This window comes from Danaus plexippus (assembly GCF_018135715.1).
Source record: "Danaus plexippus chromosome 9 unlocalized genomic scaffold, MEX_DaPlex mxdp_26, whole genome shotgun sequence".
In the NCBI taxonomy this organism is placed as follows: domain Eukaryota; kingdom Metazoa; phylum Arthropoda; class Insecta; order Lepidoptera; family Nymphalidae; genus Danaus; species Danaus plexippus.
In genome coordinates this window covers 639387-654351 of record NW_026869848.1, presented here as the reverse complement: position 1 = coordinate 654351, position 14965 = coordinate 639387, and the positions used below count along the sequence as shown (strand labels likewise).

The 14965-nt window shown below is 36.9% G+C and overlaps 2 protein-coding genes across 11 annotated transcripts in view; one reads left to right on the top strand and one right to left on the bottom strand.

Moving 5' to 3' along the window:
- Positions 1–161: 161 nt before the first annotated feature.
- On the top strand, positions 162–1848 carry LOC116767216 (dynein axonemal assembly factor 3). The gene has a single exon (XM_032657437.2). It carries the CDS (start codon positions 209–211, stop codon positions 1589–1591), a length of 1383 nt encoding a protein of 460 aa, XP_032513328.1. The 5' UTR covers positions 162–208; the 3' UTR covers positions 1592–1848.
- A 107-nt stretch (positions 1849–1955) lies between these two features.
- Positions 1956–14965, bottom strand: part of LOC116767215 (disintegrin and metalloproteinase domain-containing protein 33) — a 230798-nt gene continuing 217788 nt past the window's right edge. For 3 of the 10 annotated variants that reach the window (XM_061527421.1, XM_061527424.1, XM_032657436.2), the window contains 9 exons: positions 12143–12296; positions 10779–10917; positions 9085–9234; positions 7943–8017; positions 7598–7656; positions 7308–7516; positions 6824–7185; positions 6075–6329; positions 1956–4995 (listed from right to left, as the gene is read on the bottom strand). In XM_061527421.1, the coding sequence (XP_061383405.1) occupies positions 4839–4995; positions 6075–6329; positions 6824–7185; positions 7308–7516; positions 7598–7656; positions 7943–8017; positions 9085–9234; positions 10779–10917; positions 12143–12296 (1560 nt within the window). In that variant the 3' untranslated portion in view covers positions 1956–4838. The other 7 variants (XM_061527427.1, XM_061527422.1, XM_061527423.1 and 4 more) reach the window with 7 other exon arrangements.

The window sequence follows — 14965 nt, the reverse complement described above, 5'->3', positions numbered from 1 at the left end:
TTTATTGCCACTTCAGTGATTATCTAGAGCAGTAAGTATATATTTAATTAATAAAAACGTGTAGGTGGCATCCAGACCTCTTATGCTACATTTATAGCTAGTCGCCATGGTAACGCCCTAATTCATGCTTCATCAACTTATTGTTTACGTCGCTATGGAACTGACAGGACGGTCATTATTTTATAAGTAGTCGAGTTTGCAAGACAAAATGTTCTGGGGAATAACTCCAGCGCTAGATTTACAATCGGAGTATTTAAAACATGGCGATGAAAGCGTTTATGAGCTTAATTTTCTTGTTATCGGAGGATGTGATGGGAGGCATCTCATTAAAACCTTGGCACAGGCCTATCGGCACACAAGACGGTACATGAATTTGTTCGTTATTGATGGCTGCCCGGAACTCGTGGCTCGTCAAATTCTTCTCTTGTCACTTGCTCTAGAGAAAACAACAAGATTCGGTCTACTTGAAAAATCAAGGCGGTTCCTGGAAATTTATGGCAACTTACTGTTGAGACCACCAACTTCGAGGTATTTGATTGCAAAAGCACAACAACTAGTCAGTATGATAACAAACCCTGATTACATGAGTTGTCTCCTGCCTTGCGTGTCAGTGGATCAAATGAAGTATCGCGAGAGAGATTATATGGAGACTCTTATGAATTTTTGGACAACGGGTAACACAAACCAGTTCAATGCTTGCGAACTTTGGGAACATCGCCTCAGACATACTCTAGGTCTCAGGTATGACAACCGCATGGGAGTTTATGACTGGGATTATCATATGCGCTTAAAGGAATTGGCTAGTCAAATATGCTTTCCAGAGTATAAGCATTTCAGAGAGCACGGTGTCGCTTTTACGTGGTTGGAGACGGAGGTCTGTCGTCCAAATGTGTCTTTAGCTGCTGGAGTTTGTAAATGCGGGGATCGCTACCTTCATCGAGGATATCTTGGCGATCTGGTGACCTCCCCGTACATAGCCTATGGTTTGGATTGCGAAGACAAAGATATGCTGAAGTCCTCACATGGCGTCAATTATAAACGAGCAACAGATGTTTCGGAACGGAATGTTATGAGGATGTTATACGAAATCGAAAATCGCAAAGCATTTGATGCTAATTTAATGAGTCTAGATACAGAACAGAACTTGGGAATGGCTGTGTTAAGTCAATTCGATGCTAAGATTTCCGAAAGCGGTCCTGAGGCACCGTTGCTTCTACGCGAAGATCGTGATTCCTACATAGAAGTGGATTATGGTAAAGTCCATTTTCTTTCTCTAACTGCTCTGGACCATTATCCCCATAAGCCCCAGTTTCAGGGTTTGTTCCACGGGGTTTTTGTTGGGCACAACGTCCTGCCGAGATTGAAACCTAGCGTTTGGTCGATGGCTCGTGATGACGCTGTTGTCATTATGGAAACACGGAAATACATGGCGGAGCTGAAGAGAGATGATGTGAAGTCTTACGGAGAACAGATCTTGCAAGCTGCGACAGCTGCTCAGTGCGAAAAGATCCGACCCTTTGATCCAGAGAGGGATGACTTTGCGAAGTTTTTGATTAGAAGAAAAAGTGAAAGCACTGATTTGTTGGCTTAAACTTTTACAGTATAACGTAATTAGATTCAAGTTTATTTTTCTCTTTTTAGTCATTAAAACTTTTTAAACGATTCTTATAAATTAATATTATTGCAATTTCTTAATGAAAATATCAATACAGATTATTGTTACGTGGTATGATTACATTTCAATCTATTTCCCAGCGCTCGTCCACGATAACGCCAGCTATTTTAAGCTTTTACTTGTATAGAGTTAAATATTTTAAATAGTTCAAGGTATTACTCTATTAAGGGTAATAAATAAGCGAGTGTGTCAATAAAACATTCAACAAAATTTGTGTTCATCTATTCGTTTTCGTTAATAATATGTTACATTCATTTAGTTATATAGCAAATATATTTACAAGGACAAAATAAAAACTGAAAAAAACAACGTATCAACTTTCATTTGTCGTTTAAAATTCGTATTTTATTTTACATAAATACTTAATATTAACAACACTAGATCAGTTGTTAGGTAGTGATAGTGATTGCAAATCCACGTAGTTTGTATTTTGATTCAGAGCATCCCGGTTCATGAAATAATACGGAAAATGATCGAAAACCTCATATTTATTTTGAACAGCATTAAATAAGTTTTTTTATGAATGAAAAAAGATTAGAAACTTAATTATTAAAAATATCAGAGAAATAAACTGTTGCTATGTATGTCGTTAATAGTTTACTCTTTGAAATGACAACCACATGTTTAAAACCTATCTTAATCTAAATTAATCAAATTATCACAGTATGTAATTACTTCTTTTAAAGATATTTAAAAATTTAGCTAATAAAAAGTATTCAATTGGTGTTGTACACTCCGAAAGGTTTTCCAAATAAGATCAATGCATTTGTTCAACATCACTGTGAGGCCTCGCTTTATCGGAGCAGATTATGGTTAAAATTCAGGGAAAGTTTAATTAATTGTACGTCCCTTCAAAAATAAATAAAATACGAAGATTCGCAACCAACTGGATCACAACCGTGAGCAATGCCCGAATCGGCGACGTCAATTGACGAATTAGGCCTGCGCGCAACACGCATGCGCGGGATGCCATATATGACAGTGCCACACACACTAAGGTTTACCACTTACAGCCGATATACGAATTCGATTTCCAATAACAATATCAATAAAACGGACTTCCAGAGGGTATCTTACATATAAATAATCGGTGTTCTGTTTATCATCTTTAAATTAAAATGTTATTATAGATAACCTTATTATTATTAAGTTTAACCGCGCATGTGTGTTTGTAGCTATAAGGGCGCGCACGCGACGCCTCCTGGGGTTGACACTCGCACACAAATGGCACACTTGTGGGTCGACTGTACATCAGCGACATACGCCTCGCACACGTTATCAATATATTCCCTTATACAATGCTTACAATATATCTTGCATTTATGAGTTAATGCAAAACACACTTAACAACTATTATTTTTCCTAATCGACATTTAGTTGGCAGTAACATTCCTCCCTTTTACACATAACCCGTTATATAAAAGTGCCTATCGTGTGATGCTATATAAAATAACGTGCATGATGTAGATACTATTTACATCGATTAATCTACATAATACTTAAAGCAATTTAATTTATTGTGCAAAAAAATCATTAATAATATTAAACCTCCTTAAACTATGCCCTAATCTATGTTTGAACATGTTAGTCTACGGATATTATTGTATATCTACCAGTTATATGAGCCGTTACAGTACTCCCGTGCTCGCATCGCCACGAGTGTCTCTCCCAGTCGCAGAGTAATATATTCATCACTACCCTGTACGCGTAATTAGATACCTAGATACCTATTTAATATTAGTTATTTATATCATAACAATTATCTAAGAGATAAATTACTTAAAACGTTCCGTTTTTCAAACGTTTTAGGTGCATTCATGAACGACATTCGCCGGGCTGCGTTTACGAATATTGATGTATTTATTATTCATAATATCGTAAGCTGAACGGTGATTAAATAATACGTGTGTATATGTATGTAAATAATAATATTATTCGCAAATCCGCGGGGCCAATGTCGGTCATTTCGTTCTATTCGATTTACTGTTTTCTATTTAACCTTATAAATTGGAGTCACTAAACGTGTGGCGACGCCATCTAGCGTAAACCTAGCGTAAACCTAGCGTCAAGGAGTTAAAACTTTAACTTCCTAAATTGTAGCAATAAAATAAATGGAAAATGTAACATTCTAGGGAATTTCCAATGTAATGTGGCGTTTACAATGATATTAAGTAACCGTTCGTACATAATTCAATTAGCACTAGACATCATTTCCTTCGGTTACGTTAATGGATAACATATTTTTACATCAATTTATTACCTAATCGTCTAAGCTAGATTTTTTTTCTAAAATTATCCGAACCTTCACATTACATTGAGAATACGACCTCACTTCAACATACATCCCAGTTTAAATTCGTTTCATATAACTATACATCATATATATTTGATAAAATCCCACATAACTTATATTCACATTAAATAGGTAACTATTTTAGAATATGTTTTAATGTTTCTAGTTAAATGTTAACACTATTACCGTTGGATATCGCCGGTGACATGAGTCTAAACAACTATCAAACAGTTAGTCACTCACGCACATCTGGTGTTCTCATTAGTGACGATGACGATGAAGTTGGGCGTTGGATCGGAGAGTCGATACGGCGTGTCGAATCACGAGCGTCTCTCCGGGGACGGTTTGATCACGCCAGCGCTGCACACCGCTTTAAAGCGGCGCGGTGTTAGTGACGTCTCGTTAGCAGTTATTTAATATCGTCGAGCTAGAACTTCAACGTAATACACTCGATACATTAAAGCTCCGACGTAATATCATTTTATGTCAATTTGTTAAACGCCTATCTAAATCGTAAGCTAGGTTCGAAGTCCGCGGAGTTGGATTCGTCAGACGCGGGACCTAGCGCCGGCAACACTTACAACTAGTTACATACAACGATGACTTAAATACCGAGTGTAACTCTAACATACAGACCTACGACACCGCCGGACTACCAAACATAGTAAGAGTTATAAAGCGTATCAAGTTAAAACGAATGTAAACATGTAACATAAGAGGGTCCGGCGGCGCCGCGGCGCTGAGACACGCTGTAACACTAAAACTATTTATTTCAGTCATATCGTTAAATATACTGTGCAATTAGTTCGTCTATTTACATTCATTACGTATTCACATATCCATCAGGTGTGGGCCGGAGCCGGTCGAGTGTCAGTGCTTGTACTCGGGGAAGGCGGCTGGAAGCTCGCTGGCGGAGCTGCCGGCCGGGGAGCGCGGGGAGTGTGGCGACGGGAAGTACTCGCGGCCGGGTACAGCCTCTTCACTCGCCCACCGGGCTAACTGTTGTTGAGCTTGAATAAATTCATCACTAGAAAATGATAAAGAAGAGGAACGGAGAGTCTACGCGCGTCGCTGAGGCGGGCTCTCGGATCTGGAGAACGCTGACCGGTTCAAAGCTAATGGCCAATGTGGGTGTGGATGTTTACATTATTTATTTGTGGGAAAACCGGCCAGCTTGCATGCTAACTAGAATCTTCTCTGTCTAGTGTAGCAGTTTTGAAAGATACGATGGGAAAAACTTTATAGGAACATTCTCTTTGAAATACAAATAATTTCGGTTAGACCCTCAGAGCCCGCCATATCATTAAGTCATAGTGTTGGTAAGTGGTGTGTTGCTGAAAAAAAAATATTATAAATAAAATAATACATAAGATATAACAGATGCGCCGAATTTTGGCTGAATAGTCGTATTTGCCAAGTTCCTCTTATACTTCTATGTTTATATTTGGCCAAATACTAGGTTTATAGAACAATTATCCAATTAATAAATAGAACCATTTTATAATGAAAGAAGTTAGTTTGGCAATCGTAGGTACAGAATATTTTATGATGAAACAAACATCAGCTTTGATTATCGTATCGTCTCTTATGCACGAGTGCTTCTAGTATATTCCCTCAAAAATTATTGAGTACTTTTTTCTACAGACAAGGATTTCAGAGATTTAACAATGTGACAATTTTTGTTCCAGAAGTTGTTGACACATATAAAATTTACTATTCTATCTAATAGGTATAATGTCTCGCCAAAATCAGAATAACCGAATACTTCGGGCTACTTGATTCGCCACATTTTAGACCCAATATTCGGTCAAATATTTTTATTCGGTTAAAGATATATTCGGCACATCTCTATAAGATATCCTCAGTATAATCAGTTTATTGAGAGACTGACTAACTGATGACTGCAATTTTGAACTCAACATAATTGTAACTAAATCGCACTTTGTTTAACTCAAACAAAATTATATAATATCTTAATAACATATCATAAATCCTAACAAAACAGTTTTTAAAAAAATTACAAAAAAAAAAAAATAATTAACGAGGTGTATTTCTGTACGTATAATGATTATTAAAAGAAACTAGTCATTACTCGGGGATGCTCACCTCTCACTGTCGGGGGCATCCCGTAATCTTTCCGCATCAGCGGTTTCATACAGAGCGTCATCGTCGGGTGGGGCACGAAGAGCTCCGTGCGCTAGTGGGTGAGAGCTGTGGGGTCCGAGCGACGCGTGGGCTAGCAGGCCCGGGGAGGTGGCCGGGGGACCGAACATAGCGGGATGATGACGCGTGCTGCCCCTGAACCGCGGGTAGCCGAAACGGGCCTCCTCTTCCGTTGGAGGGATCCGGCCTCGGCATCGACTGTACAATAAACTTAGTTTGACCTCTTTTAAAACAACGATTTTCGGAGATTAGGAATAATGACTTAGAAAATAAAAATATAGAACTTGTGAAACATAATTATATTTAATATTTGACATTAAGATTTAAGAGTCTTGCTCGGCTTTTCAATGAGTGAGGTTTTTAACATGAAACTTAAATATTTGAAATGCAATTTTCGATTGATGAATATTTGGTTCTATATTAGGTATGTTAATTTTAAAACAAACATTGTAACTGCGTTACCAATGATCATTTCTCTATTTTATGCTTTTTTATTACTTAAAAATAAGAATATTTTTGTCATGAAAAGAGATTATTTTCAAAGTGAACACTTTAGTGCCTCAGCGTTCCGATTGTCGTAGTTTAGATCAGAATCGGTGTTACATAAGTAAAGTGTGTCAACGTAACTTGATTATTATACATATCTATAACGTGTTCTTATATAATTGAAGAAATTGTATCCAAATACTCACGGTGGCACCTCGCCTTCAATCCTATAATGACGGTCGGCTTCGGTCTCTGACATTCGAATATCTTCAGACCCGGATGGGCTCATATGTCTGCTGGAATGGTGTTCCAGTTGCCTAATTAAATCTTCTAAGTTCCTGATTCTGATGGGCCCGCACGGTGGCGCTTCGTCCTCTTCTTCATCGCCTCTTTGTCTCCGAAGTTCTGTTTCGTGTATTTTCTCTGCACTGGGTACTCTTTCTCGTTTATATTCATATTCCTGTAAAGCTCTCAGGTCCCCTGAACCAACGGCTTGCCCTGCACTCGCTCGTTGGGCGGCTGCAGTCTTAAGCGCTACTATTATGTTTTCGTGATATCCGTTTAGATCCTGAAAACAATATGACTAGTTTTTAGTCGATAGAATTTAGCCTCATGAGGTGTTCTCATGCTCGAGTCTTCTCCAGTATACATAGATGTCTGACATTCATATGATAGTAAATAAAATTATACCTTAAACTTATACTCCATGTCAGCCACTGCACCCGTATGTTCTTGACCATCGGATTGCGAACCAGCCTCTAGCTGTTCAGATTGAGAATCTTCAGCCCATTTATCCTTGCCGTCTACCGCTCCATATCCGTGTTTCTTCAAAATACCCTTTTCAGGCAACTTGGCCATGGAATTAGGTGCTACATCTATAAAGGCTATATCTTCTTCTCCTTAAAATAATTTAGGTGTATTGAAAAAACCGTATGGATTAAATTATCATTTGTACTTTTCTTTAATAGTTTAACATTTACCAGAGTGTGTCGGTTCGTCTTCACTGCCGGAGTGTACACGTTTCATTTGTTTATGATCTCTGAAATCAAAAGAATGACTTCTACAGATTTATTCACATAAATCAAATATAACAGCAACAATGAACCGCGCATGCTAATGGTTTTGGTGTAATGTCCTGTGCTACTATCTCAATAGCATTTACGACATTTCTATTTCTATATTGGGAAAAAACCTGCTATCTAGCTATAAGCATCTTCTAAGTCTCACACTTCACTATTATCTTTTGAACAAGAATGTATCAATTTATATTTTGTCAAAAAGTTAGACCCCATGAAGTTATAATTGTCCAATGGTTTTCAACTCACGGATATCTGCTGGTGGTGCCAGCTCCTGACATGTGATTCCCGTGTCTGAAGATAACTCGCTGGGAGTCCCCTCGGCTGAGAAATGTGGAATTATTTAAATTTTGCTCTACCGAATCGGAATTTTGTTAAATTTCCGCAAATTGGAAACTATTTTATATCGACTAATGTGAAAGATAACTTCTGTCGCGGTCAATTGTGATCCAAATCACATAACCAGATATGTATTTTTTTCAGCCACATTATTCCACTGCTATGTCAAATGCTCTACGTATTGCTAGTTTATTGTCATACTATAAAACTAAGTGCCTAGTTACAGTATCTATTGTTCTTGTGCATCTTAAATGTTTTAGACAAATGATATCTGACAATACATGATATTTAAAAGCAAATATTGGAACGCATACTGTGTGAATGTGCTCGGTCACACTATACACATCACGCCATCGAGATTTGGAAAATTGCTTCGAAGCTAATTGGTACCAAAGCCGATTGTGATAAAAGCGAAAATCGTGTGAGCGAATACTTTGAGCGTGAGGCAACTCCAAGCTTGGACATACCTGAGAAGATTTCTGTTAACACCAGTTCCGATAAGGAGAATAAACAGAAATTTAATTTTGGAATAAAAAAATTCGAACATGTGCTCAAGATTACATATTATTACTATAATTTCTATTCTATTCAAATATTTGTATTATCTTCGACGTATATTACGTATTGGTTTCGTAATAAGACGAAATATTCTAAAAGACTTACAAAAATTAAATTATTAATTTATTGAAGTGTCAATTTAGATATTCTGTCTACGTCCCTACACTCTAAATCTCTTATTGTATGTTAAAATTAAATCTAGAGCACTTTTAAATCAAACGGTTACAATAACTTAATGGGACCTAAAATAATAATAATTGATACACGTTTCAAAAATAACACATAGAAAAACAAAATTACTTGATTATTAAAAAAATGTACAACAGGGTAGGATGTTGTATTTATAAGTATTAGACAAAGATATCGATTATATTGTTCATCATAACATGTGCAGATAATATTCATTACGATATGTACAGATAACACAGAGGGTAACTACGTGTTGTCTGCTAAATGTTTTCAATACAATAAATTTAAGTTCTACTGGTATGTACCTGAATGTGTTATTAAAAGAGTGCATCTTCCCTCCATCTAGCGATATATCCTCTTGAGAATTATTGGATGTTGTCGAACCAGCCGCGAAGCTTTTAGCGATCGGTTTTTTCACGTACGGCGGATCGTACTTGGGCAGAGTGCTCTTTTTCCTGTTGCAGGCGTGGCGTAGAACGCACACTCAGATAAATCGATAACGTTTTTACAATCGAGATATCGTAATGTTACGGAATCGAGAACACCTCAGGCTAAATTTTGATGTCGTGTTTTCGTTTCCGAATCAATATGGCGTGAATGAATGCTGACAATGAGTGTGTTGTGGAAGTTATAAGACTTAGCGTTCGGGTTCGCGATGTTTGTGTTTGTAAAATGTATTTCTTATTTGTATAATTGAGTAAGTCTGTCAGCTTTCATTCATCGCCACACATAGCTATTTCTCAAAGTTTCATGAATTAATTGAGTGACAAAATTTAATGTATCAAGAGAATTTTAATCTTTCAATTGAAACAAATCGATTAAATCCAATTATAATATAGACTGGTGCTTTTGGATATTACAATTATTTTTCTCAATATTAATTTATATTTCTTTCTGACAAAACTTCAATTTTTCGTTTCATTCCTCATGGGAATTGATGTTCATGGATAAATATAACAAAAAAACATTAATCTTAGCTTAAGTGATACGAATCTTTCCAGTAAAAAAATGATTGTTTGGATAAAATAATGATATTTATCTTTTAACTCCAATGATAACTATAAAAATAAAGTAGCAAAAGAAAAGATTGTTATAAAATTTTTAATGGAAAGATATAATTTACTTAAATATAACATAAGGCATTCTAGCTAGATAGACAGCTGCTTGAAAGAAGAATCCGTGCATCGCACATTCGCTTGTCGTGCAAAAGTTTTTATATAATTTAGTGACAGTGGTGATGATGGTGAAGTCAGAGCTCAGCGTGCTATATCTTCGCATATGTCAAATTAGTCGGTCGTAGTTGGCGTGGAGCGCGAGAATGATACAACTAAGTAAAATGTAACAAAACATTCTCTATGAGAGTCTACTATGAGCGTAGTCGATGATACGATCGAATTGGTGAGATGTAGGAAGATATAGACGCGATCGCGCCGTCGGGCAGCAGTCTGCGGCGCCCGGCGACACGGCCTCCGACCAAGAAAGGAAACGAAAACGAGTCACAGTTCACATAAGCCAATGCATACATCCAAGAGCCCAGAATCTTAAGGGTTTGAATCGAGGTGTCGCTCGAGTACAACGTGGAAAGCCTCGTCGGCATGCAGCGAGGCGGCCGGACGGCGACGCCTCGCGCTCGGCGAGTGGCGCGTAAGAAGGCCCTGTGTTATGCGCAAGTGCACGGAGTGCACAGTGTTCTGTGTGTACTGTGAGCGCGGGCGCCGCGGGCCGGCCGCCGGCGCGAGCACAGAGCCACAGAACCACAGATCAAATGCAGTTGGGGCGCGCCGACGGACGCCGACGCGCCACCCGCCAGCTAGCTCTACGACGACAAAGTAAACGACATAAAAAATCTCCAAATAATCAAAAAACGAAAAACCAATCGTCGACTTTAAAAACGGAAACACCAACGCTAACGTCTAATATAAACATACAAGTATACGAAGGTGACGGTATTTAAATTTCTCCTTAAAGACTACCTTTGGTCTGTTTTCTGCTCACTAACCTTAGGCACAGGGAGAAGTTTTTGTGTACTACGACTGACCTGTAGCAGAGAGCGCTCAGGGCAAATACTATGAATACCCCCCCTACCACAGACATGAGCACCGCCACGAGGAACACCGTGTTCGAGCCGTGGTAGTTCTCTGCGCCCAAAGAGAAGGGTAAGTCACGCGGGAGCCGGCACGCCTCTCGTCATCCCGACACGCTCGCGGGACGCGGCCGCGACGGGACGGCGGAGGGGCGCGTGCGGCGCCGGCGGGACCCATAGTCGGCGACAACACACGACACGACACTGCAGGCACGAGCGACGGACACAGTGCGACAACACCGAGTTACCGGGTTACCTGAAGCAGTACGCCATCCAGGCGAAACCCACGAACACGGACAGCACAACCGCGAGTAATAATATCACCATGTTCATGGTGCTCATCTTATTCCCCTCGTGCTCACCTGCAAGAGAGGGGTCCCGCACGTTAGTGCGCCGGCGCCGACCGCGCCTCTCAATTACCCTCCGAGCAATGCTCCTCTGCCTAACTAACTTTAATCTTTACAGAGCTTATATCATAACGTTTAGGGCAAATATTATGCCTACCGTGTGTATTGTGAACGAGCCTATGAACGTTAGTGAAGTTTCATGTATTTTAGACACTAATTTCACTTCTGAAATTTGAAGAGCAGTGCTCGGAATTGGCCAATCATATAATTTTGTACATTAATAGCAACATAAAGTAGGGAACAACAGATATAAGAAGGCACCTGAAACCATAAACCAGCGTACAATTAGTAGACACCAGTTAAAGAAACTGTAAAATAAATCAAGAGAATTAACAAAGCAAACACATAATATAAGTTCACAGTTCACAAAATGACAGTTATATAAAAATAATGGTATTTACAAAGAGCAAAATGTAATCGTTGTTTATAAAACAAACAAAAAAATGTTTTAAAACTTAGGTAATAGAACTTAAAACATACTTAACTTAAATAGAAATGAAATAAGATATGAAACAAACGATTAGATCAAAGTCAATAACTTTAATATAACACAAGGAAAAGAAACATAATAAAGAGTCTAATATAAATTAAAATGATCTAAAACGAAATGTAGATTTATTAAGATAACCAAATATATATATATAAATATATATATTTATGTAGATACAAATATACAAGAAAGAAAGCAACAGTTATGTATATACTCTCCGTTCCAAAATTATCATTCTTCTGAACTTTACAAACAGCAGTTGACAATGAAGGTTTTTTTACATCACGACATAATTGATATGTTTTATAAGAAGAGAAGAAAAAAAACAGTACAAAATATCAACAAAACTATATTCATATGTTCCGTAACTGTGATCGACTCACCGTACGGTGTCTCTTTCTTGGTCATGTTGTAAGCGGCCTTGGTGGTGTTCTCGGGGATACCCGGAGTAGGGGACGGAGGAAGAGCGTCGGGCTGTGAGCAGTCGGGTCCCGTCCAGCCACGGTTGCACACGCACTTGTTCAGGTTTGAACACATCTAGAAGTTAAGTGTAGACATTTAAATATTTAGAGAACACTTCGGAATTTTGTAATAAGAAGGTTGAATATAATTTATCTCAACTGTCTGTTTAAATCTTTATATTAGAACATGATTTTCGATTAAATTAAATATTTAATCATGTATGTCACGATGTGTAAGGGCAGTTTGTATAAAATAATAACTTTAGTATAACTGAATCTTACGTTGGAACATGCCAGAAGTTAAACTTAGACATGGTTAGGCATTCAAACTGCTATGTCACATGAACTTATAAGTCGGCAATGCCTATTACGATATGTTATATTACAGATAAATTTAATAAAATTATTCTGACTGAGTTAAAACCAGTGTATTAAAATCAAATTTGTTTCTAACGACTTATGCAAGTCTTGTAGTTTGATGTTTGAAGTGTGTTTTAAAACTACCACAGTCTCCTAGTGGAATGATGCAAAATAATACAACATGGCTATTAATGACTATAGGAGTTGAGTTATATTTATTCAACATTAATATAATTTTGATCTTATCTCTTTTAGTATCCACGTTATCTGATTTAACTTGAATTATTAAAAATGTATACAACATACATATCTTTATTTTTTAAATGCTGAGATGAAATCCAGACCGGTTTTTTAAATAATAATTAATATATATGAAGCTATAACTGCTCTACTAATTCCGCATCACGCTTGGTGACTGGCGTTGAAGTGTTTTAAAAATGAATTTGTTGATATCGCCGGCTGATAAGAACGAAATATTCTCCAGGTACAAGTGTCAACAAGTCGAAAGTTTTAACGACGTCATTGTCGACGTTTCTCATTGTACAAAACGTGAAACTTCTCACTCATACAGTGCGGCATTAGATTATGAAAACGTGATTTTGAACTTGCTGTTGCTGGTAAATTTGATTGTGCGATATATTTTAAAGTTACCGCGCTTGTTATTTCACTGTTATAACAATGTATACAATTCTAATTTAAGTTTTATTTGTTTATTTTATGTTCTATGTTCTAAAATCTAAAGAAAATTGAGGAGGATTTTAAATTAGAGTAGTTCTTGAATTGCTTTTAAAAATTGGATCCCCATGAATTAAGGATGTTTAGAAATCAGTCATTGTAAGTCAGATAGAGACAATATTGGCAACCGTACATTGTATGATAGTTAAAATTTAAAAGAATCGTTAAAATTAAAAGTATAATTAATGAATATTCAAAGAACTGTAGTAAAATCCACAGTATGAAAATCCTTTTAAAACAACACGGTTAACTTGATGAGAACGGTTTAAACAAACTTTGCAGACGAATAATAGCATTAAGAGTGATCTTATCTAACTCCCAGCAAGTCGGCATGCCGTCTGAATAGCTGAGATGTAGTGACGTGCCCCGAATTATCAGCAGCATCCAATGAAGCGCAGCTCGGTCCATCTGTTTTAATATCTTTTTGATATACCTTTCATACATAAATTACTGTGTATTTTATCTCAACTGCGCATGAACCTCATTTAACAGAATATATAAAATCAAAGCGGAACTAAATTGAAATTTCGCATGAACCCGTTTTAACTGGTCTAAAATTTAGTCCGTAAGCGACAAATATATTAAATTTTAGATTCAAACACAAATAGCGATAGAGATAAGTTAGAGTAATTGCAGTTTCTAACTGGTACAAATTAGAGTTAGACCCGATTGGAGTTAGTTGCCAATTATCGAGTTGGACTGGGGAATAATAATAACAGTTTGTGATTATTTAACGGCGTTAAAGTCTAGACGTGTTTGAATTTTTATGTTTCCAACAAACAACACAGCGTGTGGCTTATTATTTTAGGCCTATAGCTTTTTTCTATAATATGGAGGAATGGTGCTATCAACAAATTCAATGCAATTGAAGTTATTAAAATAATGCTAACATAAAGAATGGATATAAATGACAGGTCGCAAATTTTGTTTTTGTTGTGACAGATTTGCGATTTTTAGTTAAATCAAAATTTTATCTTGGCTATCATTATGTGTGGGAAATATCTATTAAAATTAATGGTATTACAATTAGATATTATTTATAGTCTAATTGGGCACGGCCAAAACTTTTCAGCATATCGATAATATGTACCTACTGGGCGCCAAGACAGTACTTTTACCGATGACAATTGATATTTCATATATAAGTTGTGTAACGATAAATTACCGGCTTGTTACTTTATTGCAAACTGTATTTTATATAAGTAAAGTAAATGGAATGTTTCCTTCGCTTGTTAAATATTAATAAATAAACGTAATTTATTATTGTAACGGTCAGGATGAAAATGAAGGAATTAATGACAACACCACTAAAATATATTATAGCAACGCTTTTAGATGACATTTTGATAAATAAAAAATTTCAAGTTTCATATCGGAGGTTCACAAAATTAGAATTGTACAAAGGTAACCTGGTTTTGGGAGTCACTGGAATCTGTTTATGGAGCTGATTCAACTTCGGTTCATTCCGACGTTGTGTGTATTTTGAAAACTTTGTTAAGCTGAATATTTGAAATACACAATGAATATCAAACTTCGTTATTTGAGAATACTATTATAAAATATTTCAATTGTGAACAATTGAGTGCACGTGTGAAATACAGAGAGCTAAAATATAAACACAATTGCGTTATAATGTAATTTTCAGCTCGA